Source organism: Spinacia oleracea, chromosome 6, assembly GCF_020520425.1.
Source record: "Spinacia oleracea cultivar Varoflay chromosome 6, BTI_SOV_V1, whole genome shotgun sequence".
Classification (NCBI taxonomy): domain Eukaryota; kingdom Viridiplantae; phylum Streptophyta; class Magnoliopsida; order Caryophyllales; family Amaranthaceae; genus Spinacia; species Spinacia oleracea.
Genome location: NC_079492.1, coordinates 138,399,801 through 138,427,351, shown reverse-complemented (window position 1 = coordinate 138,427,351; position 27,551 = coordinate 138,399,801). Strand labels below are relative to the sequence as shown.

At 35.4% G+C, this 27,551-nt stretch overlaps 2 protein-coding genes across 3 annotated transcripts; both read left to right on the top strand.

The window, feature by feature from the left end:
* The first annotated feature begins 480 nt into the window (after window positions 1-480).
* LOC110784959 (probable E3 ubiquitin-protein ligase RHB1A) lies at window positions 481-6,782 on the top strand. Its single transcript, XM_021989400.2, has 5 exons — window positions 481-658; window positions 2,859-2,994; window positions 4,990-5,410; window positions 5,810-5,919; window positions 6,012-6,782. Exons 2-5 carry the CDS (start codon window positions 2,923-2,925, stop codon window positions 6,042-6,044), a joined length of 636 nt encoding a protein of 211 aa, XP_021845092.1. The 5' UTR covers window positions 481-658; window positions 2,859-2,922; the 3' UTR covers window positions 6,045-6,782.
* A 2,805-nt stretch (window positions 6,783-9,587) lies between these two features.
* On the top strand, window positions 9,588-16,022 carry LOC110784960 (AT-rich interactive domain-containing protein 2). 2 transcript variants are annotated; one of them, XM_021989402.2, is made up of 3 exons: window positions 9,588-10,032; window positions 10,120-11,226; window positions 14,719-16,022. In XM_021989402.2, exons 2-3 carry the CDS (start codon window positions 10,270-10,272, stop codon window positions 15,604-15,606), a joined length of 1,845 nt encoding a protein of 614 aa, XP_021845094.1. In that variant the 5' UTR covers window positions 9,588-10,032; window positions 10,120-10,269; the 3' UTR covers window positions 15,607-16,022. The 2 variants fall into 2 exon arrangements, with proteins under 2 accessions (XP_021845094.1, XP_021845093.1); XM_021989401.2 differs by having other exon boundaries at window positions 9,591-10,032; window positions 14,716-16,022.
* Window positions 16,023-27,551: the final 11,529 nt, after the last annotated feature.

Below are 27,551 nucleotides of genomic sequence, written 5' to 3'. Positions count from 1 at the left end.
CATCAATTATCATTTGAACAGAAGTTAACAACTTAACATCCATTGTCACTTAACATTCATATACCATTACATGCGGAGTGTAAGTTTTGTGTATCAGTGTGTGAGTGTATCACCATAATGTATTTTGTTTTGTAAAAAATATAGTAAAAATATATAACCAAAATTTGAGATCAAAGAGCCTCTATAATCATAAATTCAGTATGAATAGAAATTCTATACACGACTCTGACTCTACCATCTAAACTAAAGCATTAAAACGGGTGAACGAGTTATCATCCAACTAACAAACCTACATAACCACACCAAAAATTCAAAGTCTGCCTAAATTATTGGACAATAGTCACAAATCACGATACTAACCCAACCCCATTCAAACTTGGATGTGCCAAGTCAATTTTTTAATAGTCCACGTAGTTTCTAAACTGACACGTCTGTTTTTTAATTTATATAGCGCGTGTATTTGCAGAAACTCTTCCAATTTTGACGGTATTTTAACTCACACCCCAAAATTCTAATTCTCCTCTCTCTCTCTCCTCTGAAAAAGGAAGAGACCCAAGCAAAGGCGTCACCTTAAACCAATACCGCCGATATTTTCACTCACTTTCTCTCTCTTAAACTGCACTTCCGTTGATTTTCCGACGACTTTTTAACTTTTAAGGTATATTTTCTCACTACTTCTTCCTGAATTCTTCTTCAATTTCTTCAATTTTGTGTGTGATTGTTTTAGCAATCTTTTCAATTCAAATTTGCAGGTTTCAGCTACTTTTGCTTTGTTTCATGTTTGTTGATTATTAGGTTTAAGATTTTTCGTCTGTTTGCGTTTCATCCGGTTTAATTTCTGGAATTTTGTTGATGATTTTGGTGTAATCATGGTTTTAGAAGATAGATTTTGCTGACTTGATTGTTTTTGAGCAGGAAATTTCTTAATTTGTCCGCTTTTCCCCCCAAGATGATTGACTAGTATAGATTTTTATTTATTTTTTATTTTTTATGTTGCTGTTGTTGTTAATTTATGAAGCTTCTGTTTGATGTATCTATTTTCTTTTCATGATTGGTTTTGTTTTGCTCAATGATAAAAATTCTTTAGCTTAATCTGCTTAATTTGTACGATAAGGTGATTAAGTCTTTGGATTTATCCCTCAAACTAAAACTTAGGCCTTTTCCGTATGGCAACAACTTTTGGTGTAGAGACTTCAAACTTTTACTCTGTATCTGCGGCATCGTGAACTTATAGGTTGTTTATTTTCATATATAGTTTCTTAATGTTGATTTTAGTTTCCTTAAAAGCAAAAGCTCGCAACGACAATGAACAAGCCGTTATTATCTTGTCATCATCTTCAGGTGGAGTACACTTTCAATTTGATTGTAGTTGTTGACTTGATTGATGGTTGTAACTTGCAAACTAGTTAAATGACTTAAATTTTAATTGTTGTGGTGAACTAATGAATTAAGCAGGTATATTAGCCATTTTCTGAAAAAATTGCATAGACTTTAGTCCAAAATGAAGTGTCTAAGATCTCTCCGGGGGATGAGTTTCAAACACGTATACTCGAGGGGAAATGAAGAGTCAGAATAACATAGGCTACTAGCTAAAATAGGCCATGTTTGACTTTGATGGTCAGTTGTCATTGAATATTTTCAGTTTCGAGTGAATATTTAGCTTTGTTTAGTACTCATCTAGGGTTATCATTCTATTAGTATAATGAAATGGTAACATGGCGAAGAAAAAAGATGACTGAACTTGACAGTGTTTTACGATAACAGTCAAATGTGACCCTGACATACCATTTTAAATGGGGAGTAGCTGAAAAAATTAGTAGTAATATAGGTGGGTAAGAAGTAATGCTGTGAGAAAATTCCTGTGAGATGGCTAATTATTGCCTGCTTCAGGGATATCTTCGTTCTCATGGGTATTGACATGGCTTATATCCTTATCCACTATCCGCTGTGCTGTTTTTACATGCTTGAATCCTCAACTACACAACTTGGTGTTCCTGCACGCCAGTGTGTTATTTCTGTCAGGCTCGTCTACTTGGCATTCAATGGGGCATGCCAGTATGCCGTTGCGCTGATCACTTTGGTGTTGGAGAACTTGGCAGCGCATAGCCTTCATACATGTATCAGTTGGACTGTAGGAGGTCCTTCGAGACAATGATCTGGCCTACCGCGCTTGACTAGATAATTAATTTTCAGATAAAATATGGATGGAACTAATGAAACCACCAATATCTAGAATGATTTTCTTCCAGCAGATTCATTTCCTTTCATGGAATTAATTTTTTGTGACATTTGCATTATATTGGCGCAACACTTCAGCTACGTGTTGTACCAACTTGTTTCTTAGGTAGAACTGTAGAAGGAATCAAAGAACTATACACGATATCTTAGCAAGATAAATTCCGATCCTCGTATAAATGAAGGATTAATGAAGATTTACATTGCTAGATTGAAGGAAATGCTAATGAGGTTTAATGTAGGTTATATGTTCGGAAGCTCTTGAAACTTTTCTTTTATGTAGTTGACTGTCGACTTTGTGATTTGTTGGTTTTGTAGATCTGTTTGAAAGATGATTTGTCACTGACCCAGTGACCCCTTCTTTCATCCTATTCAAATCGTGAAATCACGAGTTTTTGGGAAATCAAAGTGGGTGACTCTGCTGAATTTCTTCTGCTTTTGTGCTTTGATGAAGCTTAATTTGTTTATGTGAATCCCCCCTCCTTTTCTCACTCATGTAGTATGGGAGCAAGATTAGGTTGGACCTAGCCCGTACTAGTAACTGCACTTTGTTGCTGTTTGTTTTTCTGTTAATGCATTTTTTTTTTTAATATTTTGCTTGAAAGATATATTTTTGTGTGCAGGGAGACAAGTAGAGATGCTACAGGTGCAAATAAAATCAAGTGGATAAAAAGTATAAGCAAGAGAATGGGAGGTTGTTGCTGTTGCTGCTTTTCGTCTAGAAGATCTGAACCAGTTCGGACCCCGATCTACTACTACGTAAGAAATTAGTTTGGCTTCAAACCCCTAATATATTATTGGACCATTGTTTATTAATACCTTTTCTTGTGTGATGAATATGAATGCCAGTTAGTAACTACTTCAGATGTGATAGTTGAAAATTGCACAAAATGATACAGGATGAAGTTTAGTTGCAATATGATGAAGAAAAATTCCTTTCTTTTTCATATTCGTGGTAAACATGCAATCTGTTATTCGCTTATTGAAAATTAGTCCAGTTTAAAAAGGATAAAGTGGTAAAATGTTATAACCTGCAATAACTTTTAATAATACAGGTTTCATATCTAGTTTTGTCATTCTAGGGAGAAAATTACAATGAGCCAATGAGACAGTGGAACTTTATTGATGTTGCCATCTTCTGGTTGAGTATTTTATGTGATGCTGTGATGGTTAAACAAGATGGAAAGAGTGAGGGTGTGAGTACCTATTGTAGACAGAAACTGCAAAGATGGAACCTGTATGTTGGAACTGAATTTCCTTATTATTGACAACTATTTTTCTACGTGATTGTTGTTGGTCACTTCTCGTAGGCTTTAAACTCATTTTAGCTCAATAAAAATGTGCTAAAATGCTGCAAATGACATTCTCAACGCTCTAATATTTGATTAAATAAACGTTGTACGCTTAAACAGCACCATCGGAAGCTGGGCAACTAGGTTGATATTTTTCCGTCGAAATGCAGTGAAGTCTGTCTGAGATTTACAAGAGTTACTGTATTATTTAACTCGGGGAGTACCAGGTTCCATTCAACATCCAATTGTTAGTTTAATACGAATTTGGTGATTCATAGATCCAGTTAAAGACTAAATCAAATGAACCTCAGATGTGTCATGTACTATGTGTTAGCATACTCCACCATCTTTTAATTTAATTAAAAATTTTATTGGTAGGGTGGTGGACTGGTGGTTGATGCTGGATAAGTACACTTGTAAGTGTTGTATTTTATGTTATTTAATGGTTACTATCGTGCGGCATCTGTAAGTTATGTGACTTGAGGCCTAACTTCCTAATTAGTAATCTCTGTAAGTGTCGTGCCCCCACCCTGTAGTTTGTTACCCCTTTGTACAAGAGAGATTAAAAGATCAAAAAGATGTTGAATATGGTAAGGTGCAGCAAGCCAGCAACTCCTGTTAAAATAAGAATATCAGAATACTTATGGGGTCAAACACTGATTTCCATAGATGTGGAGGAATGTAGTCTAGGATATAGGATGTGCATCAGGGTCTTATATATGAAGAATTAAAGGCAGCTAGAGCTCGAGTACGTTACAATGAGACATGCAAATGTGAACATAGGTATTGACAAATATGTTAACGACGAGGGTGATAGTTGCAGTGGAAGGTTTTCGTAGCTCTGGGTGATACTTTGTGCTTGAGCAGTGTTACCATGTACATAGTCGGTAGTACGCTTCAGTATGCGGTACGAGTACGAGTATGCAATTCGCTACCTCACTATGTTAAATTAGTCCAATGTGTTCCACAATACTAACATGTAGTACGTAATACGGGTGTACTCTGTACGTAGTATTAGGGGTAAATGACCTTATTAGGTAACACTGTGCTTGAGAGAGGATAAAGTAAGAAGGTATTTCTGTAATTTAACTTGATTCCGTAAGCAAATGTTTGTTCATTGTGATGATTTTATGCTAGTACAAATTATTCACAAGCTCTGCAACAATCAAGTCCGGAAATGAATAGGAATGCTTCAATGAGATTAAGTCATTAAATACTGACAAACCGTCCTCACCTCCCCTACAAATAAAATTTTAGAGGTTATTGATCTCAGAATACTAAAAGAATATAAGTTCAGCATCCCATTCCATATTTGGGCATGCCAAACGTTTTGCCTTGATGACCGTTCAAATGTTCAGTCACTATTGCAACTTAGAACTTGCAATCCGTGCAGGTTGCTTAAATCTTTCCCTATTTTTATTATCAAGTAGTTAGTGTTTCAAAAAATTTCAACTTTCTGCAGTGCCCCAGGACGTCTGAGGAGCGTGAGCCCTTGTCGGCTAACCGTGTAATACCTCCCGGTCTAGCAGGAGGACTCCTGGTTGATACCAATTTAGACACATCAAGTCCAGACACATATACTCCACCTCCTGCTCCTCTTCCCTATGATGTTGATTTAGGACATCCTCGAACACCACATGGAAGAGAGAATCATCTTACCAAGAGTGATGCAACAAGTGAGACAGCCACTTCTGGTTCTGAGGAGAGATTGAACAATGCAGATTCCTCAGAAAATCAAGAGAAGGATCCGAAAGAAATTGAAGACAAAACAAAATCTGTTCTGGAACTGAACTTATCTGAGGATCTTGAAGATGATCTGAAGAAGCCGATTGAACAGAATCTTACAATCATAGAAGAGGAGGATTGTCCTATATGCCTTGAAGGTAACAATTGAATGACACTCTTTCATTTTTTCCTTCCTCTGCCTTGTAATGGATTATAACTCAGTTGGAAGTGGGGATGTAGAATGGGTGTGACATGTTGAATGAAAAATATAATTTGAGAGAAAAATTGATGAGATAGAGAGAAAAAGGGAAGTGTTGGAGTTAAAAAAGTAATAATTCCCTTTTAAACTATCGTATTGAATTTAAGTTAGAAGGAAAGTGCGAAGTTTTTTATAGGACCGAGGGAGCATTGAAGTCAACAAATGACTATGACAGCCCTTTTGCTGGCTTCTATCCTCTCTGTACGCAGCTGTTTAAGTTTCTGCTACCACTGATCTAGTTAATATACAAGGCTTTTTTAGATGTTACCAACAAGCCTGTTGCTGGTTTTGTATGCAGAGTACACAGAGGAGAATCCGAAGATGCTAACTAAATGCGAGCATGATTTTCATCTTTGTTGCATTCTGGATTGGATGGAAAGAAGTGACGCTTGTCCTGTGTGTGATAAGGTCTGTTATTGTTTACCCTTCAGATTAGTAACAGACGAGGTGATCTACCGTCCTAACCTATTTCATCCTCAATTCTCATTCTTATGATGCAGGAAATGGTGTTTGATGAAGATATTACTGTTTAGTGTTGGTGCAAGCTCAAGTGTTTTACTTTGTTTTTGGTAATTGTGGCCATGGCTAGAGTAGTATCGTCTGTTTTAGTTTGCATTGCAAGTTGGTCGCCACCTGTTTTGGGTAATTGTAATCTGTCTGTTCCAATATCCTGAGAGGGGTGATGCATATCTCTAGTGGTACTAATAGACTTCCAAAAGAAAAAAGAAAGTGTCAAGAGAGGAGAGAGAGAGAGAGAGAGAGAGAGAGAGAGAGAGATTGATGTTGCGACAACTGTTCATCGGTGTTAGCCTTGCTAGTTGCTATTTGACTTGTGGATCGTTGGCGCTTCGGTAAAAAAAAATATGGTAGCAGCAAAAGGTATAAATATTGGGTAGCATGCAGTACAATGCAATGTGGCTTAAATTTGGTATGACCAATTGCATTGTGCTGGATGCTACTTTTGAGCGAAGGATGCTACTTAATATACTGGCAATAGTGGCGGGAATGAGCAGATTCTTTATGTTCCCGTTATGTTGGGGTTAACTATGTCATTTTATACACATGTATAGTTCCATTAAACAGAAAGTTAGGATCTTAAAAAAATTGTTTCCCTGTTCTTACAGTCTTACCTGAAGATTGGATTTTTCTGCCGTGTGCTTCTTTCCAACTTGCTGGGGTTGCTTCACTTGTTGCATGATGTGAATAATGAATATGTCTTACTTGGATTTTTTTTGGATGGAGTATTTATTCTTGGATTTTTTTGGATGTAATATTTGTCTTGGATTTTTAGGATACAGTGCTGCAAGTAGTTAGTAGTTATAGAATTCATGCCTGCTCTGAGTGATTATTAGGCAGCATACAAGTATGCCGACTGTTCCCAAACAAATAAATATGGGGGATAAAGATGATTGTGGGTCAGGCCGGGTAAGGCTCTGTGCTGAGCTGAGACTATATGCCTTGGGCCTGAACGGGTGTGGATCGTTTCGAACCCACTTGTTACGTGTTGAGCCAATCAAAAAAATTCAAAATGCGGCCCTTGCACGGCCCAAACCCACGTGCTGCCGGGCCATGTCTTGTGTGCTTTTCCCAAAAAATGTAGCCTAGGCCTACCCCACAACTTCTTGCTCATGTAGGGCTGTGCTTTCGTGGCCATGTTGGCCTGTGCTTTTTGCGTGCTGGTTTGAGCTTGCGTGCTGGTTCGTGCCGTGCCACGGGCCAGCTCGGCCTAGTGCCATAAACGGAGGGGAGAAAAATATCATCTTCTGGGTGGATGATCATTGATCTATGGAGTAATATCAATTTTCTGCTTTCTGTTACATTTTTTGTTTGAGAGGATGTCCGTTTCACGTAAGGATGTTATAACTGTAATGTTACAAGTCCGAAAAATGAATGAATGCACTACATATAATTTGAAGAGTTTGTTTATGAAGAACATGATCTAAATTTAGGGCATCGGTTTTTGTTGTACTCGTCTTTGGATTTTACAATACTTCGTTTATGATTGGATTTAGATTTGATCCAGATTCATTGATAATGTAATGAATCGAATTAGATCAAGATCTCCTAGAATTGGTGTGCGTGTAATTTGGATTTAATATTCCTTCTTATTTGAATTTGTTGACATATATACAGGGTCCATTAGTTATGCTTCCTTTAAATTCCGGTTTTCATTTTTTTACATTAACAAAAAAAAAAAAAGTAATTTTCCATTTCATGTTTCATAATTTTACTTTTATTGGAGTAGATAATAAGAAATATGTAGTACTCACTCCGTCTCTTTTTGCCCTTTACGTTTTTTCACGTCTATTAACGATTAATTAATGTGCATTGAGATTCCTCTTTTTTTTATTTAAACAAAGAAAATTAAGTTTATTTATAATGTTTCACTTTTATCAAAATCTTGATATTGGAAAAATGAGAAAAATTTAATGTCCCAATAGAAAAGTGTGGAAATTAAATGACCAATGAATTTAATTGGTTAAAATAATCATTGGACACAAATTTTGATAGAATATTAAAGCATTTATGTGATAATGCAAATAATCTTTTGAAACACAAAAAAATAACGTAAAGAACAAAAAGAGGCGGAGAGAGTACTACGCATGAAATACTATGTGATTCAATTTCATATACCCGTATCAACTACTCTATTAGCGGCGGGGCTTTATATATTTAAAATAACTTATCCAAACTTATTTTAGTTGTAATTGAGTTTGATCAACCCTTTAATTTTACCGAACTTGTCTTTTTTTTCTTTTTTTTAAATAGTATTTTTAGATAGTAAAACCAATTCTTTAATAAAAGGTCGTATGGCTTCTGCAATAGAAATAGAATTTAACGTTTGACCATATTTTGTGGTTAAGATATTAGAAAAAACAAACATTATTTATTATATCATGGATTCATTTCAATCTAAATTTTTCAAATATGAAATTTTATAATTTTCACTAACACATTTTTTTTTGACGGACTAAGGAAAAATTTAATTAAAATAAATTCATTCGGTATCTACAATCACATTTTTCCCTAAACAAGAACAAATTCAAAATATAATAACAAATTCTTTTCTCCAAATAACTAAATGATCAATGGCTTCGCAATCAAGGTAAATGCGTAGCCATGAAACAACTTCAATTCGGTGTCATATGGAAGACCTCGTTACAAGCGTTATAGTAATCTTGAAAACTGAATATGCTTCATATCCCAGATTGATCTTGGTCTTCAAAGTGCATGCATCATAGAAACAACACAATTTCCACCACGAAATTACACAAAAAATACCCATCGACTCGATACCAACACAAAAGCAGAAAACCTTTTGAAAAGAAAGGAGCAAAAAACATGTATTTCAAGGGAGAAACGTTCCTCTCCGAATGAGTAAGCATTATTAGACTTAAAAATAAAAATTAAAGGAAAGAACACAAGAAAATAGAGCAATTGGGTTTTCCACCGACAAGAAAAACATGTCTTTCAAGGGAGAAACGTCCCTCTCCGAGGAGTAAGCATTAATGGACTTAACAACAAAAATCAAAGTTATCAATGGATGCTAGGGTTTGAAGGAGAGAGGCTAGGGATGTTTAGAATAACTTTATTGAACTTTTAATTTTCACTAATACATCATCAATGTTATTAATGGTCAAATATTGTATTGGAGAACGCGCAAAATGCATATAAACTTTATGGAAAAGAGAAAGTACATAACAAATAGAACCAAAAAGAGATATTCCTTCATCAAAATTGCAACATGTGAAAGGATCTTGTACTGTACATCTTGCTAATTTCATAAAAAACAATTTTATTACCAGGATATTTTGATGCGGGTTGACGGGTCAGCGGGTCGGGTAATTTTGAACACCCATATGAAATATACAACCTTTATGGAAGAGAAAATTTAACGATTTATTATAGTCGCGAGCACGATTTCTATTTGATTCCGGATTATTACATGTTAATCAAGCCATAAATAAAATGTTAATAAAACTAATCCATACCTAGAATATTTCTTAATTTTGCAACCTGCTAAATCCCAATTGTCAAAAACATAATTCAATTTCCATATAATAATCCACAACCAAAAAAAATATCTTATACTCCATCTCTCTTTGTCCTTCTAAAGCCACATCAAATTTCCCCAAAGATCGAAATCAAATTTATTAGGGTTTCTTTCAACCTCATCTCATCTCTCCTGAAAATTCCCTTTGAACCCTTAATTCGCACCAATATATTGACCTACAACAAGGGAAATTCAGCTTCTATTATTTTCATTTTTCACCTTAATTAATCATTTTCCTCTTTAATTAAAATTCAATTTCCAGCTAATTTCCTTATAATTGCTTTCATACATTTCCAAAATCCCGATTTGTTCTAATCTTAGCTGCCTAAAATTCAGACACCCACCTTTCTTTTCTTTTCATTTTCTCATACCCTTTTTTAATTTTCCGGCGCTTAATTAAGTTCAGGTGAACTCAACAAGCAAGAAGAAAAGGGTGTTTGTGTTGCATGTCTGAAGAACACATTAAGGTAATTAAATTGACTTAAAAGCTATAATATTTTATGCTCATTTCACTTAATTTGATTATAAATGCTGTGGTTTTGCTCTCTTATCAGTCATTGAACCTAAGACAAGAGAAACAGAGTGAATTCGAGGGAGTTATTGTGATAAAGATCAAGTCTTTTGCTCTGTTCAATTCCAATTTCAGTATTTGTTGTTGGGTTAATTGATTGGGAGGGATAGAGATTAGAGAATAGGGAGAATTCATGGCCGGCTGGTCGATTTTCGATCACGGGTCTGAGGGGAATTGCACTGACAATAGTGAGAGCAATGAGCTAATTGATGTGGGTTTGTTATCTAAGAGTGATGATGATGTGAAATGGGATGATTGTGATGACAATTTGCGTGGTTTGTTTGATCAAGTTCTAATGGTTTTGTTAAGGGGTGTGTATGCCAAGAATGGGAGTAGGCCGATTCCGGCATTGTTAGGGGACGGTCGAACTGTGGACTTGTTCAAGTTGTTCTGTTTGGTGAGAGAGAGGGGTGGTTATCATTCAGTTTCTGAAGAAAAGTTGTGGGGGTTGGTTGCTGAAAAGTTTGGGTTTGAATGTACAATGTGTGCATCCCTTAAGATGATCTATTACAAGTATTTGGATGAATTGGACCAATGGTTGAATAGAATTACTAGAGATAGGGTTTCAGCAAATGGAAGTTATGAATGTGGAGGGAGTTTGGGTTTATTATCGTTAGAATTAGAGAAAAGGTTAAGGAACTTCTCAACAGACGAGAAAGCATTTAGAATGGAAGAGGGTATTGGATATGATAAGCTTTGCAATAATGTTAGCCTTGCCACCAAGGAGACTTTGCATTTGCCAGATACTGAAGAGACAACTGAAGTGCATAATGTTGTCGTTAAATTCGCTGTTGATAATGGGGAAAGATTATGTAATATTAAGGAGTTTGCTGCAAAAGAAACAGAAATTGCCATTGATGAAGATATTACTTCTCGTAAGAGGAAACGTGACATGTTTGGAGAAACGCTGAGCTGGATGATAGAACTTGCCAAGAACCCTTGTCATGCGTCTATAGGAGTTCTACCAGGAAGCTCGAGATGGAAGGAAAGTAGTCACAAGGACTTTTGGTCAATAGCACTTTTGGTCCGAGAAGCAAGACTGCAAAAAAAGTTTACTGATACAAATGATCAACAATCTCGTTTCCTTCAGGTAAAACTATCCCCCTCTCTGTGTCATTCATGTTTGGATGGTTAAATGGCATGATTAAACGTTACATTGAAGCTAGATGTCAGAGCTTACTTGTGAATGTCTTGGTTACTTCTAGTTGAATGATTGCCCCTCTCTCTAATGTCTTATGCGTTGCTTTGTCTTGGTTAGGCCATGTAGGAATATTTTTTCTAGTCTCCTAGGAATAGTTATAATTCTGGTTGAAGTATGATTTGAATGTTACAGTATCAAAAGAAACAAATGTTAGTTACCCACCTTTAATGGATGACAGGATGAATGATATTAGATGATCAAGAAACAAATGTGTAATACTTGTTAGCTATTAATGCTAACTGAACCTTGGACTTAGAGGTTCGAATATATATGCCCAAGTTTGATCCAGTTTATATTTTGGAGGCAGAAATTGCCTTTTATGATAAGATGACAGCTGACTCTTAAGATGTTCCTGAATAAGAGAATATGAGATGTATTTCCATGTGTAATATACCTTGTGGAAATCCTAATATAAGTTGTTTATAATGATGTCACATACGGAATTGAAATATGAAAAAGTGTGAGACCTTTTTCGAAGAGGCGGGATAATTAGTATCATATCAGCGAGTCTAATTAGTGTTGGTCAACGCTTTCTTACCGGAATGGTTATAGCATGTATCTGGTTAGTCAGGTACTTCAATCATAATGGGAACAGAAAAAAGATTATAGTTAGAGTAAGTTTGAATAAGTTACTGAAGAGGGAAGAGGGTAGTTACATCACTTTCTTAATGATATCGTGTAATTTGTGGGTAAATTTCTAATTTATTTGGTCTAGAAGGCAATGATCCTCAATCCATTTTTCTGTGAAACCTATTTGGAGGTTTTAAAAGAGAATGTTCAAAAGTTGGTCAAACAGATAGAATCTTGACATCATTGACAGGTCATGGATATGCCTATTTCTTGAAATGTCATCCTCAGTAAATGATTTTTTGAAGATGATACTGAAGGTGATTGCTTATATTCTAGCATACAGGATACAACTAATGTGCTTTACGTGCTGAATGTTACAGAAATTTTAGTTTATCAAATTGTACAGTTTTAAACATATTGAGCAACTCTTTGAACATTTATGGTGAATGTGATCGAAAAATAAAAGGCCTAGTTGGAGTTATAACTTATGACTAGGCTCTGTGAGAAAGGAATGTTAGGTCAAGGGCTGCGTTTATACTTCTGGTGGATATAGACAGCTTCCCCCCTTTGGTGACATTATCGATGTGTATGCAAAATAAAGGACCATTGGGACGTTTTTAGTTAACATCTTACTGTCCTGAATTGCTGAAATCGAGTAGTAAAATCCAAGACTTGGTTCTGTGGTACTTGTTAGTTGCTACTTTAGACCAGTAGACTACATTGTCCTGAATAATTTGCATGAAACTGGAGTAAAAAATTCTGTTGAGACAAGCTTCCGTATCAAAGTTCTAGTGGAAATGTGTTATTAGCAGCTCTTTGGGTAATGATGAAATATGTGAGAATTACTTGACCTTTTTTGTTCTCTTCCCTTTCCTTGGTGGAGAATAATTAAATTCACTGCCGTAAAATCTTAAAAAGTAAAATAGTAATACCACCATATTTGCAGAAGTAATACAGAAGCAGATATGAAAATTTAAGAAGAGACTATGCTTAATCCAAAAAGAACTCCATCTGGTCTGAGAAGGAGATAAATTATCTAATACCTGTAAGAATACCAGATATATTATGTTTAAGAAGCTTAAGCAATGAAAAATGTGTAAGAAGGATAATAGGCATTATAGATAAAGGAGCTAGTTTGATAGTTACAACTTAAAGATCTATGTGAGAATTAAAGGGGAGAAAAAGGAAAGGGGTTTATGGTTAATTAGTGAACAAGTCTTGCTTTTTTCTGATAATGGCAGCAGTTCCTTTCACCACTTTATCTTTCAGGAGACTCTATCTATGTATGCCAAGATAGGGCTTCATCTTGTACCATTAGCAGACTTAAGAAGTGACTAATATAGCTTTCTAAGGTCATTTTAAGCAGCATCCTGCATTTGCATGTATACAACATTAGTATGACTTTGTCTTCTGTCGTCATTTGCATTAAAGTTGAATCAAACAACATCAACCTCATTACATCAATAAACCAGATGTGGGTTTGTTTATGTGGAATTTAGTGCTGTTATGTATATTGGTGGCCTTTCCTTTGATCATTTGTTGTCAAAGTATGCCCCTATCCTCTTTTCTCTGGTGGGTAAAACTAACAGTTTCTGTTAGTAGGCATGATTGCATGAACAAGAAAGTGATTTTTTATTTATGAGTCCACTTAGTCTTAACTTGTCTTGCTTTAGCCTCATTGAATTTCAAAGGATCTTAAGGAACACCGTTTACTTGCGTTCTAACGTTCATCTCGCCTAGACATGTCAGGCATTTAAGGGATTTCAGTTTTAACGTGAGACCTAGCTAGGGTCCAACGAGACAAAATTTTGAGGCTTTATGTTATGAAATATGGTGCAATTTTCATGCCTTTTCGGATGTTCCTGTGGGTGGGGGGGGGGGGGGGGGGAGTGCCAACAGCTAACATGTTACGACAAAGCAATGTAATGTCATTGCCACGCTATATGTTACCGAGTGGATAATCAACTAAAATTTTACTAATCCTTCCAATTTTATAAGTTGATGACTGAAAATTGACAAGTAGCAACAACACCAAAGAGAGACAAAGAGTAAACTTTTTGTACTGATTTTGACTATCCAGCCTTAGAAATGAAAGCATTTTGTTAATAATGCTCATCTTTAGGAATTTAAAGGGGTTTCTCATTCTTTGTGTCTTATATTCTACTTAGTGGGTCCTTCAAAAGATAAAGTAGTACTACTGTATAACAAAAGAATGCTGATGAATCTGTTAAATTGAGGTCCAAAATAAAATGTTTTAGCAGAAAGAGTATTGGCCCCAATAAACTCCCAAAAGGAGGGAAAAGGTTTCCTATTAGATCATTTGGCGGTTTGGCCATAAGATTTATAGTTAGATCAAGTAACTGCTTAGACTTAGCGTTTTGCTTAACTTCAAAGTGTTTTGTTTCGTATTTTTAATTTTTTTTGTAGATCAATAGAAGGATAACTTTTTACCTATGTTTCACTGTCTTGTAACATTTATTGTTCAACTATTACCTGGTCTGACCAAATGGAACCAATCAAACACTCTGATACAAAAAATCATGTATTTCCTCCGTTTCACAAATATCGCACCATGTTGACTTTTACACTGTTCACGTTAATATATAGGTAAGAAATATGTAATAACGTAGGATCTTGTTAGATTCGTATCGATAATAACTTTCTAAATATCAATTTTTTATAATTTTTACTTATGCATAATTCGAGAGATTAAGAGTCAAAGTTGTGTGTTGGGAAGCGTAAAGTCAATCTGGTGCAATATTTAAGGAACGGGGGAAGTATTTAAATCTGGCTATGTTTTATATGCAGAAGAAACATAAGATACATCCCTCCATGTATGAAGACGATATTTCCTTTGATCATCTATCTGCTGAAGCAGTCAGATGCAGCAAAAGGCTTTCGTCTTTGGAAATTACTCCTCTTTGTCAATGTTGCAAGTCATCAACTTCAGTTGACAAATGTAAGTTAAAAAATCCTCCCGACCCCCCAACGGAGAATGGGTTGCAGCACAAGCAAGACCTTGAAAATGCTGACATTTCAGACACAAAAGGAGTAGCCGTAACCGTAGCCGTAGCCGTCTCAACTGTTGATTACCCTGTTGAGAAGCATGTCTTAGTAGGTCCACGGTTTCAAGCCGAGGTTCCTATTTGGACTGGTGTCATTTCTGAAAGTGATTCTAAATGGCTAGGCACTAAAACCTGGTCTCCTGAACTGCAACAACTGAATTCCATTAAACTTTTGGGGAAGGGAAGAAGGTCAGAGTCATGCAACTGCCTCCTTCCAGGCTCAGTAGAATGCAACAGATTTCACATTGCAGAAAACAAGATGAAATTAAGGCGTGAACTGGGTTTATCTTTCTACCATTGGAAGTTCAATCGAATGGGTGAGGAGGTTTCTCTTTCTTGGTCAGTTGGAGAAGAAAAGAGATTTAAGCATATAATCAGATTGAACAATACATTCTTGGGGAAATCATTTTTCCCTAGGAAGACAAGAATGGAGTTAGTTAGCTACTATTATAATGTCTTTCTCATAAACCGTAGAAGTTATCAGAATCGGGTGACTCCGAAAGATATCGACAGTGATGATGACGAAAAAGAGTTTGGGTCCGTTAGTGAAGCATTTGGGTACAGGGCAGTGAAGGTTCGAGGATCAGAGCCCTTAAAGTGTTTCCAGAATGAGCAGGTTATTGATTTCGATTAGTCTTCTTCAAAATGAGCATAATAGTATATGCATAATGCATAATGCATAATGCATAATGCATAATGCATAATGCATAATGCATAATGCATGTGGGTTCTTCAAATGTTGCAGAGGACATGGATTTGGAGATAGAAAAGAAGAAGAGTATGGTAACAGAAGATAGACCCATATTTTCCAGTGTAGCTAGCATGGTCAGTTTGTAAAGCTATTTTTACTGACCACAAAGCTTATCAGTTTTGAAAAAAATTCGCTTTTTTTTTTTTTTTTTTTTTTTGTAGTTTTTAGTTGAATAGATGATACAGAAGAAGACTAGAAGCTAGTCTAAGAATTTACAGTACATCATTTTGAATTTCAGCGGTACATATCCTATTTCATGGGAACCGCTAGGTTAATGAACTTGCACAATTTTCTTTCTTTGTAGATGCTTGCACAAATGCACAAGAATAGGTTCTTTTTTGCAATTCTTTTTTGGTACGCATGAGACACAAGGGTAATATAATTACAAATGAGGGCGAGGGATTCGGAAACTTATAGTACAGAGACTCTCAGTCTTAACCACTAGGCCAAGATATTGGTTGTCGACTATAGATGGATAAGAGGGCAGTAGATGCTAAGCCAATTTTTGTAAAATTGTGCGATAATGGTTAGCTGGGGAGCAACTAGCAAGTGCAAGCAATGTAACTACTAGCTGCTGCTGCTTTTTTTGAGGGGAAGCTCCTAGAGTACTATGTCACATGTTGACATTTTCCCGATGCTAAGGCCCAGCGTGTCCCATATGAGGCAACTCTCATGAGCCTGTATGCCTTACTGATGCATGTATCTTGGTGCAGGTTAGTATCATTACTTATTGTTTCCTCTGCTATTGTGGTGTTCTATGTTTATTGCGCATATGGAGTAGGCTGGCCTGGATCAAACGTTGGGGATTCAGACACCGCGAGGGCGGTTAAAGGGCCCGTCCGTGACAACTAGCTAGCTTATTGATGTACCAAAACGGCAAAACCCCAATGGCCCAATCTGGTTGAAAAGGCTGGTAAATGGCAATGTTATAAATGAAAATGTAAAGGGAAAATAACGTGACCAAGTTGGCCGACATTGAGTGTGACAAACTTGACCTCTTCATGGGATTATCAAAGAGAGAAGGAATGAAGGATAGCATTTAAAAAGGACTCAAAGGAGTAGTTGTTGAGAAATGCCAATTGGTGTAGCATTAAAACGGTGCAACAGGATAAAAATGTGAGGAATGGAAATCAATGCATTTGTGCCCTCGTTTGTGTCAATTTCTTGGTGGAAGTCTTATCACTAATTTAGCTATAATTTTATGTCACAAAAAACTACTTTCTTTCTTTATGTTTTATTTTTTTGGTATTTCAAAATATTCTTTATATTTCATTTTATATTATCACATAAATGCTTTAATATTCTATCAAAATTTGTGTCAAATGATTATCTTAACCAATTAAATTCATTGAGTCATTTAATCTCTCACACTTTTCTATTGGGACATTAATTTTTTCTCAATTTTTCAATATCAGAATTTTGATAAGAGTAAAAACATTATAAATAAACGTAATTTTTCTTTAATTAGTCGTTAATAAACGTGTAAAAGGCCAAACGTAAGGAACAAAAAGAAACGTAGGGAGTATCACTTAAAAATAAATAATTTTTACTTATTTTGAAACAACTTTTAAGTATTTTAGGTTGACTTTACATCTATATTAGTACAATACTAAGGCTCCGTTCTATTGGACTTATTTTGACTGAACTTATGTTATCTGAACATATCTGAACTTAACTGAAATTATCTGAACTTATTTTATCTGAAAAGAACTTATTTTATCTGTAATAGACTTATTTGTGTGTGAAAATGTCTGGAAAAAACTTATTTTTGTTGAACTTATATTATCTTAACTTATCTGAACTTATTTTGTCTGAAATAAGTCAAAATAAGTCGAACAGAACATAGCCTTATATACCACGTGTAATTAATGATTTGTGCAACCAGAAATGAATAAGAAAACTCATACAACTACTCTGTATATGAGTATGTTTCTTCTTATTCACTAAGTATAAATTAACAAAGACTACCAATATATGGTGTTGACCTAATAGTAAAAATTAAGGGAAAATGTATATGTAGGTATGTCAAATATTTAATTTCCGTCCATTTTATACTTCGTAATAAGTAATAATGTCCTTATAACTCATTAGACTAAGAAAATATTTATGGATAAAGTGTGTCTGTGTTCTCAGTATATTATGTTAGCATCATAAACCATATCAAATCCTAGACCGAACATTATATTTCACCCTATTTTTTATTTTGGACGCAACTTCCCACCTAAAATACCCACATTTTAGCTAATTAAGTTTTAAGTTATTTAGTAACTTTCGTCATTGTAATTGTGTTATATTTTTCGAAAATGATAAAGATCGCAACATGCGACCTTTAAACCGTGTTACAATGATGACATAGCATGTTTGTGTGTCATGATTTAAATTGAAAACTAAAATATTTAACTATTGAAACCTATTATATATGTTTCGAGAAAATGTAGGAAAATATTAATATTTTAATTTGTTTCCTTCTTTATATTAACTACCTTATTTATATTTTTCATAGATAAAATATTGCATTGATAGTAAAAATATATGATGACGCATAGCCTACACGGAGCCTATATCTACCAATTAAACTCCGACACGTAAGATTGCGACAACTAGATGTCGTTGCAACTTACAACATTTATCATCACCCATTTTTTTTATCCTTATTCGACGACATACTCGTTTTTAATATATATCTAATCCAAATGTTACACCATGAACTATATTAGTAGGTGATTATTACAAATAAAGACATGTTATAGATGGGATTCAATCTTAAACTAGTGCCACATGTAACGTATACTTTCTTATTAACACCTTTTAATATAAAACTAGTGCGTGGCCCGGGCGATGCCCCGATCGCTACATTGAATAGTTAAAATTGTAGATTTTTCTTGAGCTCAATATTTGACGAAATGCATGTATACTTAAAGTGAAAAACATCAATTAAGTTTGTCAACTACACAGACACACTACGTCATTTATCATGCCAAATAATTTTTCAATTATATCATCTTACAATTGTATAATTTGTTTTCTAGTGGAACTAAGTGCTTCAAATTAATAACGCCAAATAAGATATAAGCAGCCATGCAAGGTATTTCTATAGTTGATGCTTATGAGATTCATGACATCATGTTTCTTCATAGTTGTCCTAATTATTTATTTTTATTTTTTACAAAATATTCCATAGAAAATAAAAAATCAAATAAAAATTTAGTTGGCTTAGACTTCATGTTAACATTTATTTATAAATTAATGTGAACAAATAAACCACAATTGGTGGTTGGTTAAGATGATAATGAGAATTATTATTCAGACATGAGGTCTAGAGTTCGAACCTCGTTGTATTGATTTACGTGACACATAGACGTTTTCCAAAACGCCTTTTAATATAATAGTATAGATATAGATTATACGAAGTACGCAGTAGCTATTTTTCATTACTTCAACCAACTAAACTATCGGTATATCCATAATTATCGATATTGTTTAGAATAAAAAAAAATTATTATGGACATTGTGAATGTGGTATCTTGACCCTTATTAGCTGACATAATTCATTTCCAGTTATATGTAATCCAATTGCCATCTCCTACTTAAAATATATTTAGTGGGTGATTATGATGATTACTAAATGCCTAAATATTAGGCAATTATTAAACTGTTCCAACTAATGAGGAGAAGTGGGGCAAACAAATTAACAAATGGAAAATCTTGAAAGTTGAGTGTTACTACTTCATCCACGCGAAACCTTCAACATGAATACACAGAGGGGTGAGAAAAGGTTAGGGTACCATGAATTAGAATTTGAGTCTTTAGAAATCTGCATTTTTGGGACCAACGTGTTTTGGTTATGGGTAACAAAATTGAGAACTTGTTGTAACTTATTTCAGTTTTGGTTCTCAATTTTTCTGAACTGGTACTCTATACACACAAGTTCTAATATGGAGTATCCAAAATAAGAGATTGGGCCATATAAAAATGATTTATATGCCCAAAATATATAATAATCCATGCTAATTTTTGAAAATGATAAATTATTTTTTACTACTTAAAAAATCGAAAAATTGTATTTTACCACCTAAAAAACTAATATTAGTATTATACCACCTAAAATAATATAAAACTTGTTTTTTACCATCTGAAAATGGAAAAATGAATGAATTCGTTATGCGGGGAGCCACAATAGCGGTAATATCTCTGATATTTTCGCTTCTTTAACAATTCATGTATTTAACTCTCTTCCCTTCACATGCTTCCTTTTCTTCCATGAATTCACATTTTTTTCCCTCCCAGGCTCCCATTAACTAATAAAATTGAGAGGGGGTGAAGGAGTTAAAGAAAATCGTAGAGGGGTGTAAAAATTGAAGGAAAAATGAATTAGTGGGCCTCACATAACTGTTCCATCTATTTTTCCGTTTTCATATGGTAAAAAATAAGTTTTAATTTTTCTTAGGTGGTAAAATACAAGTTTTAGTTTTTAGGCGGTAAAAAAACAACTTTTCAATTGTTGTAGGTGGTAAAAAATAATTTATTCTTTTGAAAAATATAAATATAGAATTACAATTTAGCACAAACTATAACACAATTAAAGCACAAACCATAAAGTAGATTTTTTTTTTCTCAATAAATTAACAATAATTTATTTATATTTTTAAAAATGTCAGGGTATCCTGAACCAGAACCCGTTACATATTTCTTATGGTTTTTCTCATTTCTTTTTAAGGTGTCCTAAAATGATCTTTCCATTTAAATTCATATTTTCTTGCTCAAATACCCTTATAATTTTTTTAATGACTCATTTGTCCTAAATTTTGGTGGAAAAGTGTGACCACATTGAATAAATTATACATGGAAAAATATGTGGTTATTATATATATTTTTAATTCAAAGAATTGACCGGTGGTCGTAATTCAAAAACGAGTTGAATACAATAAGGGGGTTGCTAAATGCAGCATGATTTTACTAACGCAACCCTTTTTTCTTTCATTTGTTTCATTCTGAAAAAAAAAACCTAACCCCCACTTTTATTGTTTTCTCTCAACCTTTTCCCCTATTATTTTTATTCACGTAAACTTGAATTATTTTAGTGTAACGTGTATGTGATAAAATTAGAATACGTATTTGGATTGACATGGACGATTTTTTTTGAATTGGAAGACCTTGGAATTGAGGTAATATCCGTTTTTTTCTGTTTTTTTCGAGTCACTTCATGTAACTTATATGAAATATACACTTCCATTTTGTACAGATTGAACAAAACAGAATTAGCTATTTCGTATAGATTGAACATAATGGAACTAACTATTTCGTACATATTGAACAAAATAGAGTTAACTATTTCATACAGATTGAACAAAATATAGTTAACTATTTCATACAGAAACCAAAGAATTAAAAAGGGTATTTCTGATTTTTTACAGGGGTGCGCCAAAGTAATTGAAGGTTGCGTATAGCAACCGTGTACAATAAAACATTAATTACTTTCCTATAAGAATATAACTAAAAATATAAATGAATAATAATTGCAAATCATACCATGTTCTAATTTTTAATTATCGTAAAAAACATAAAACCAAAAAAATATTATGGGACGGAGAGTATACAAACCTTAATCTTAATCTCTAATTAACATTTAATGTGTTAATCAATTGTGAGTTTTAAAACATATTTCAAGTTCCGATGTCACAAGCGGTTGTTTGAATATTGTCGACATGTACCTTTATCATTAGACAAAATCATTAAACCAAAGATTAGAGGTAAGCATGTGATTCAATGATTTTGTACATTGTTTTTAATTTCGGTGCAAATTAAAGATTGTTTGTTATTGTAATTGTTGATGCGATGTTAGTAGTTATCCACATCTTACTATCTTAGCCATGCAATGCAATTTTCTTTTGCTGAGACTTGAGAGGAGGATTAACTTTTAGTACGAATTAATTACTTATTATTATTATTATTATTATTATTATTATTATTGTTATTATAAATCAAATGCCAACAAAGTCAAATACTTTACAAATAGTTAGTGGAAAGCCGAGATATAATCTGGCCCTCCACTTCTCTGGCTATAACGAAACCTATCCTAGTTATTGTTATTGTTATTATTATTATCATTATAATTTTTTTTGTAAGGGTTAATTTATTCATATACATTGGTAATCAAGGGTCTAACTATTTGACATTTTTGTTTACCTTAGTTTTACATGCTATATATATTCTAGCATAATTTACCGACAAATTTTTTTCTTACGGTTTTCAGGTGTGCAAATTGCAATTGGCATCAATTCCTCAATAACCCTTAAGCACGAAACTAAGAGCAAGATTAGCGCTAGTATAAGCTAAGACTTCCACGTCATCTTTTTATTTATTTTTAATTAATCAGATTCTTGTTGAGACCCTTTCAGACTTACTTAATTTTTCCACTTCACCCCTCATACTCATTCAAGACTCCTCAAACTTATGAAAATAAAAAAATAAAATAAAAATAAATAAATAATAATAGTTAAGATTAAATGTACTGTTTAAACGTCTTAAGTAGAGTTTTGGAATTCCAAGACTCTTGCTCAAACTTTTGTCATACTCTTCCACTTAAATGGGAGGTCTTAAGTTAATACTCAATAAGACTATTGCTCAGACTATTGCTCAGACTACCGCTAATCTTGTTCTAAGGATGAACTAAATGAGATTGTGATTTACATAAACATGTTCTTGTAGACTGAATATATTTAAAATAAACTGAAATTGTAAAAAATAATCCAGAAGAACAAGTCCTAAGGCATATAGAAGCGTAAACAATAGTTTCCTTATAAAAAATATTTGTTTTCCTATGTCATATAATATTTGATATTTATTGTGAATGGGTCTATAAATTAATGAACGACAACTTTTGTGTAAGACCGTCTTACCGAAAAGACCACTTTGATTGTTTAACTAATTTGTTTCATTGCTTAACTAATTGGTTTCATTGATTAACTAATTAGTTTCAGTGCTTTACTAAATTAGTTCCATTGTTTAACTAATTAGATCTCATGCTTAACTAATTAGTTCCCGTGTTTAACTAATTGATTCTATTGCTTAACTTATATGACATCAAGGTGGTCTTTTGTGTAAGACCGCCTTATATAAAAGTTTGTAATTAATGAAATTGTCTCTCTTTTCAAAAAAAAAAATCCCGAATAAATTTGAATATTTTCAAGGCAAATTTGTTAAAAAGGACCTTTTATAACCCAAATTTCGCGAGAAAGGACCATATATTTTTTTTTTTGTGAAATCACACCTTTTAATGTAAATTTTTTTGCGAGAAAGGACCTTATATATATATTTTTTTTGTGAAATCACACCTTAATGTAAATTTTTTTGCGAGAAAAGACCTTATATAATTTTTTTTTTGTGAAATCACACCTTAATGTAATTTTTTTTACGAAAGACAACCAAAAGTAAATTTCCGGCATTGACTGAGCTTTTTCGGCCATTGACTTGCACGTGAGAAGCGCGTGTGACTTTATTTTGCTAATCACACCCAATTTTCCTCCAAAATTCTAAGCTTTAAAACCTAAAGTTGAAAAAAAAAATCGAAATAAAATCAAGTTTGAAAATTCAAGACTCGGGAAAATCAATGTCGTTAGCCAACGTAAGCCACACGTGCTGCTCACGTGCAAGTCAATGGCCGGAAAAGCTCAGTCAATGCCGGAAACTTCCCTTAGGTCCTTTCTCGCAAAAAAAAATACTTTAAGGTGTGTTTTCACAAAAAAAATTATATAAGGTCCTTTCTCGCAAAATTTGAGTTATTAAAGGTCCTTTTTGGCAAATTTACCTATTTTCAACAATAAGCAAAATTAGTCTTCCAATATTTCATTATGCCTACATCTATAACTGTAATCATATACCAATGTCAACTGTTGTGGGATCTTTTACGGTGATGACGTGTCACGCGTTTCTCGGAGGTATCAAGTATGAGTTGGCACGAACCTCTGGCAACCTGCCAAACAAGAATATTCCAGTAGGAATATTCCCTCCGATATTTAAGTAAGTATAAGCTAGAGAGAAGTAATTTGTAGAGAGAAGGCAGAGCAAAGATAGTTTTAGGTTGGTGAGAATGAATTGATTGCCCTTTTACCTTGGGAATTGGACTATATATGGGGCTAGGTTTTGGGGAAGTGTCCAAAAACCCTAGCTATATGACTGGCTGATCTTTAGAGATGAAGACATGTGTCCTTATCTGGTGCGTTTTAAAATAAAGGGCTTTAAAGTGCATTTTTAGGACTAGGCCTGTCTAACAAGTTGGGCCTTCGTGGCATTTATGGAGGACATATGTCAAGCTATCAATTGGACACGATGTCCAGTTATTTTTTGCCACATCATTTGCCCCTCAAAGGGGGTCTTATCTTTTTACAAGGTAAATCGCCTTTGAAAATTTAATGAGCGACTCATAGTACCTTATGGCGGGAGGCAGCATTTTGTCAGTTGCTACTCAATTTGGGGAACCTTTATAGAGAAACTTGGGCTCTAACATGTGGCTAGACATGAGTCATGATGGGAGTTTGCAAGTCATGATAGGAGCTTGCAAGTCATGATTGGGAGGAGGAAGACGTGGAGGAAGAAGTGAATTCCTCCGTCGGGCTGGACGTCCAGGATGGTAGTTTGACCGCTCCTTGTCCTTAACCTTTTCTTTGACTGTTGGTTTTAGCGGCGCCAGTGCTTTGTATTAATATTGGTGCTTTTTGGCACTCTTTATTTTAGTTTTCCCGCTGTGTGCGCATGTAGGAATTTTTGTGCCTTCTGTGCACTTTTTATGTATTCATTCCTTTTAAGTCATACGCTGATTTTTTTTTTTTTTTTGAAATGAATTTTGTTGCCCATATGTGGACGGTAACCCCAGTGTTTAAGGTGATCAATCTAATTTGGGGCGCTAATCTAGGCCACTCCTCAGGCCGTCAACCGATTAGTCTTTTCTGACACCATCAAATGAGAAGGCGTCGATATTGATTGACTGTCTTTATTGAGTCATGATGGGAGCAAGTCCCGATGGGGAGCAAGTCCATGAGGGAGTAAGTCCTGATGGGGAGCTTGCAAGTCTTGAGGGGAGCTTGCAAGTCCTGACAAGGAGTTTGGACAAGGCGTCTTGATGAGGCGCCTTGGCGAGGAGCAAGTCCTGACAAGTAGTTTGGACAAGGCGTCTTGATGAGCCGCCTTGACGAGGAGCAAGTCCCGATGGGGAGCAAGTCCATGAGGGAGTAAGTCCCGATGGTTCTTTTTGGAGGGTTTGCCCCTGTATTTGTAGGCGTTTAGTAAGCCGTTCGGTTTTATAGGTTCTGACAAGGGGTCCTGACGAGGAGTCCCGTCGAGGAGCCTTGATGGGGAGCTTGCAAGTCCTGATGGGGAGCTTGCGAGTCTTGATGAGAAGTCTTGACGAGGAGTCCTGACAAGGAGTCTAGGAGTCTTGACTAGGAGTCACGTCGAGGAGTCATGATAGGGAGCTTGCAAGTCCTGATGGGGGGCTTGCAAGTCCTGATGAGAAGTCTTGGTGAGGCGCCTTGACGGGGAGTCTTGATGAGGCGCCTTGACGAGGAGTCTTGATGAGGCGCCTTGATGAGAGGCCTTGATGAGAAGCCTTGATGAAGCGCCTTGAAGAGAGGCCTTGATGAGGCGCCTTGACAAGAAGTCTTGATGAGGCGCCTTGACGAGAAGTCTTGATGAGGCGCCTTGATGAGGCGCCTTGACGAGAAGTCTTGATGAGGCGCCTTGAGGAGAAGCCTTGATGAGGCGCCTTGATGAGAGGCCTTGATGAGGCGCCTTGACGAGAGGCCTTGATGAGGCGCCTTGACGAGAGGGCTTGATGAGGCGCCTTGATGAGAGGCCTTGATGAGGCGCCTTGACGAGAGGTCTTGATGAGGCGCCTTGGTGAGAGGCCTTGATGAGGCGCCTTGACGAGAAGTCTTGATGAGGCGCCTTGGTGAGAGGCCTTGATGAGGCGCCTTGACGAGAAGTCTTGATGAGAGCAAGTCCCTATGGGGAGCTTGCAAGTCCTGAGGGGAGCTCCAAGTCCTGACCAGGAGCAAGGCGTCCTGACTGGGAGCAAGGCGTCCTGCTTGTGAGCTAGGCGTCCTGCCTGGGAGCTAGGCGTCCTGCCTATGAGCTAGGCGTCTTCACCGGGAGCTAGGCGTCCTGCCTGTGAGCTAGGCGTCCTGCCTGGGAGCAAGGCGTCCTGCCTGTGAGCTAGGCGTCCTGCCTGGGAGCAAGGCGTCCTGCCTAACTCCGTCCTGCCTGTGAGCTAGGAGTCCTGCCTGGGAGCTAGACGTCGTGCCTGGGAGCAAGGCGTCCTGACTGGGAGCAAGGCGTCCTGCCTGTGAGCTAGGCGTCCTGACTGGGAGCAAGGCATCATGTGGGCTTGCTGACGCGTCGAAGGGCACTCTGGCTTCTTTCCTTAGGTTGCAGTTCTACCATGATACTGTACCTCCCCACAGACGACGCCAAATGTTGTGGGATCTTTTACGGTGATGACATGTCACGGGATCTTTGACCCTATTTTATTTCTAGTATACTCCCTCCGTCCCTTAATACTCGCACCGGTTTGACCGGTGCTGAGTTTAAGACATTTGAATGGACTTATTAATTTAATGGATGTTAGTTGTTAGTGGGGTATTTTTTTAATATTGTTAGTGGGAAATGTGTAAGGGGTGGGGAGTGGGGAGTGGGAGGTGTGGATTTTTAAATGATTTTTTGTAGGGAGTAGAGGTGTAAGTGGGGTAGTAGGTAAGTGTGAGAAATGATATAATATTGGTAAAGATTTCCATTTATAGAAGCGGTGCAAGTATTAAGGGACAGCCCGAAAAGGAAAGCGGTGCGAGTATTAAGGGACAGAGGGAGTATGAAAACAAATGTTAGTATATAATATATTGTTGGCTTCATCTTAATATATACTTTCAAAATATTAATATTTTTATAAGTTTTAATAATATGTAGTTAAAGAAATTGGTGGTCAAAGTTTGCATTGACAAGCGTGTTCGGTCAAAACAGGTCGAGTATTAAGGGACAGATGGAGTATCTATTTGGTCATCTCCGGCGGGGCTCAAAAGGAGAAAAAAAAAATTTGTTAAAGAAGAGCTCTCCATTTGGACGAGTTATCAAAAATGATAATAGTTCTCAATTTTTTTTAAACTCTTCTCAAATGGTTATTTTTCCTCTACAAAGGAAAGTTTGTAAAAAAAGAAAAATTATTAATAAATGAAAATTTACTTTTATAAGTCACACTATTAGATGTTTGAGTTTCAAAAGGGTTTTCAAAAGAAGGACTTACTATTGTTGGGGGAAAAACAATTATGAAAGATTTTGCCCCAAGTGAAGTTTCACCAATGTTGATGCTCTTATAACAACTACTTTTTCAAACACGTCCCTTCTATTTATTTTATTACTCGTATTTCCATGTATACTTCGCACGACGACAAATAATTTTAGACACCGATAATTATTTTGACAAATCCATTATAAGAGCATTATTACCGGGGTTACACTCACGAAAAGTCGAGAAAAATACCACTCGTAAATCAATTTAGAGTGTACCAGTGTAACGTATAGTTAAAATCCATAGAACATATAATTTAAATATTTTACTAGTACACGTACATTGAAATCATTCTCCATGTTCATTAGATTTTCAATAATTATTGTGCGCTCGGATGCATAATCCAAATTGCTCAGTGTACCACCCATTTCCCTTCTTTCATTCTTTTTGGCGAAATGAATTTCCCAATATAACATTTGAGAAAAAAACAATACACAATAAGTGAAATAGAATAAAAATAAAATATAAATATATATCCCCATTACTCTGTTGA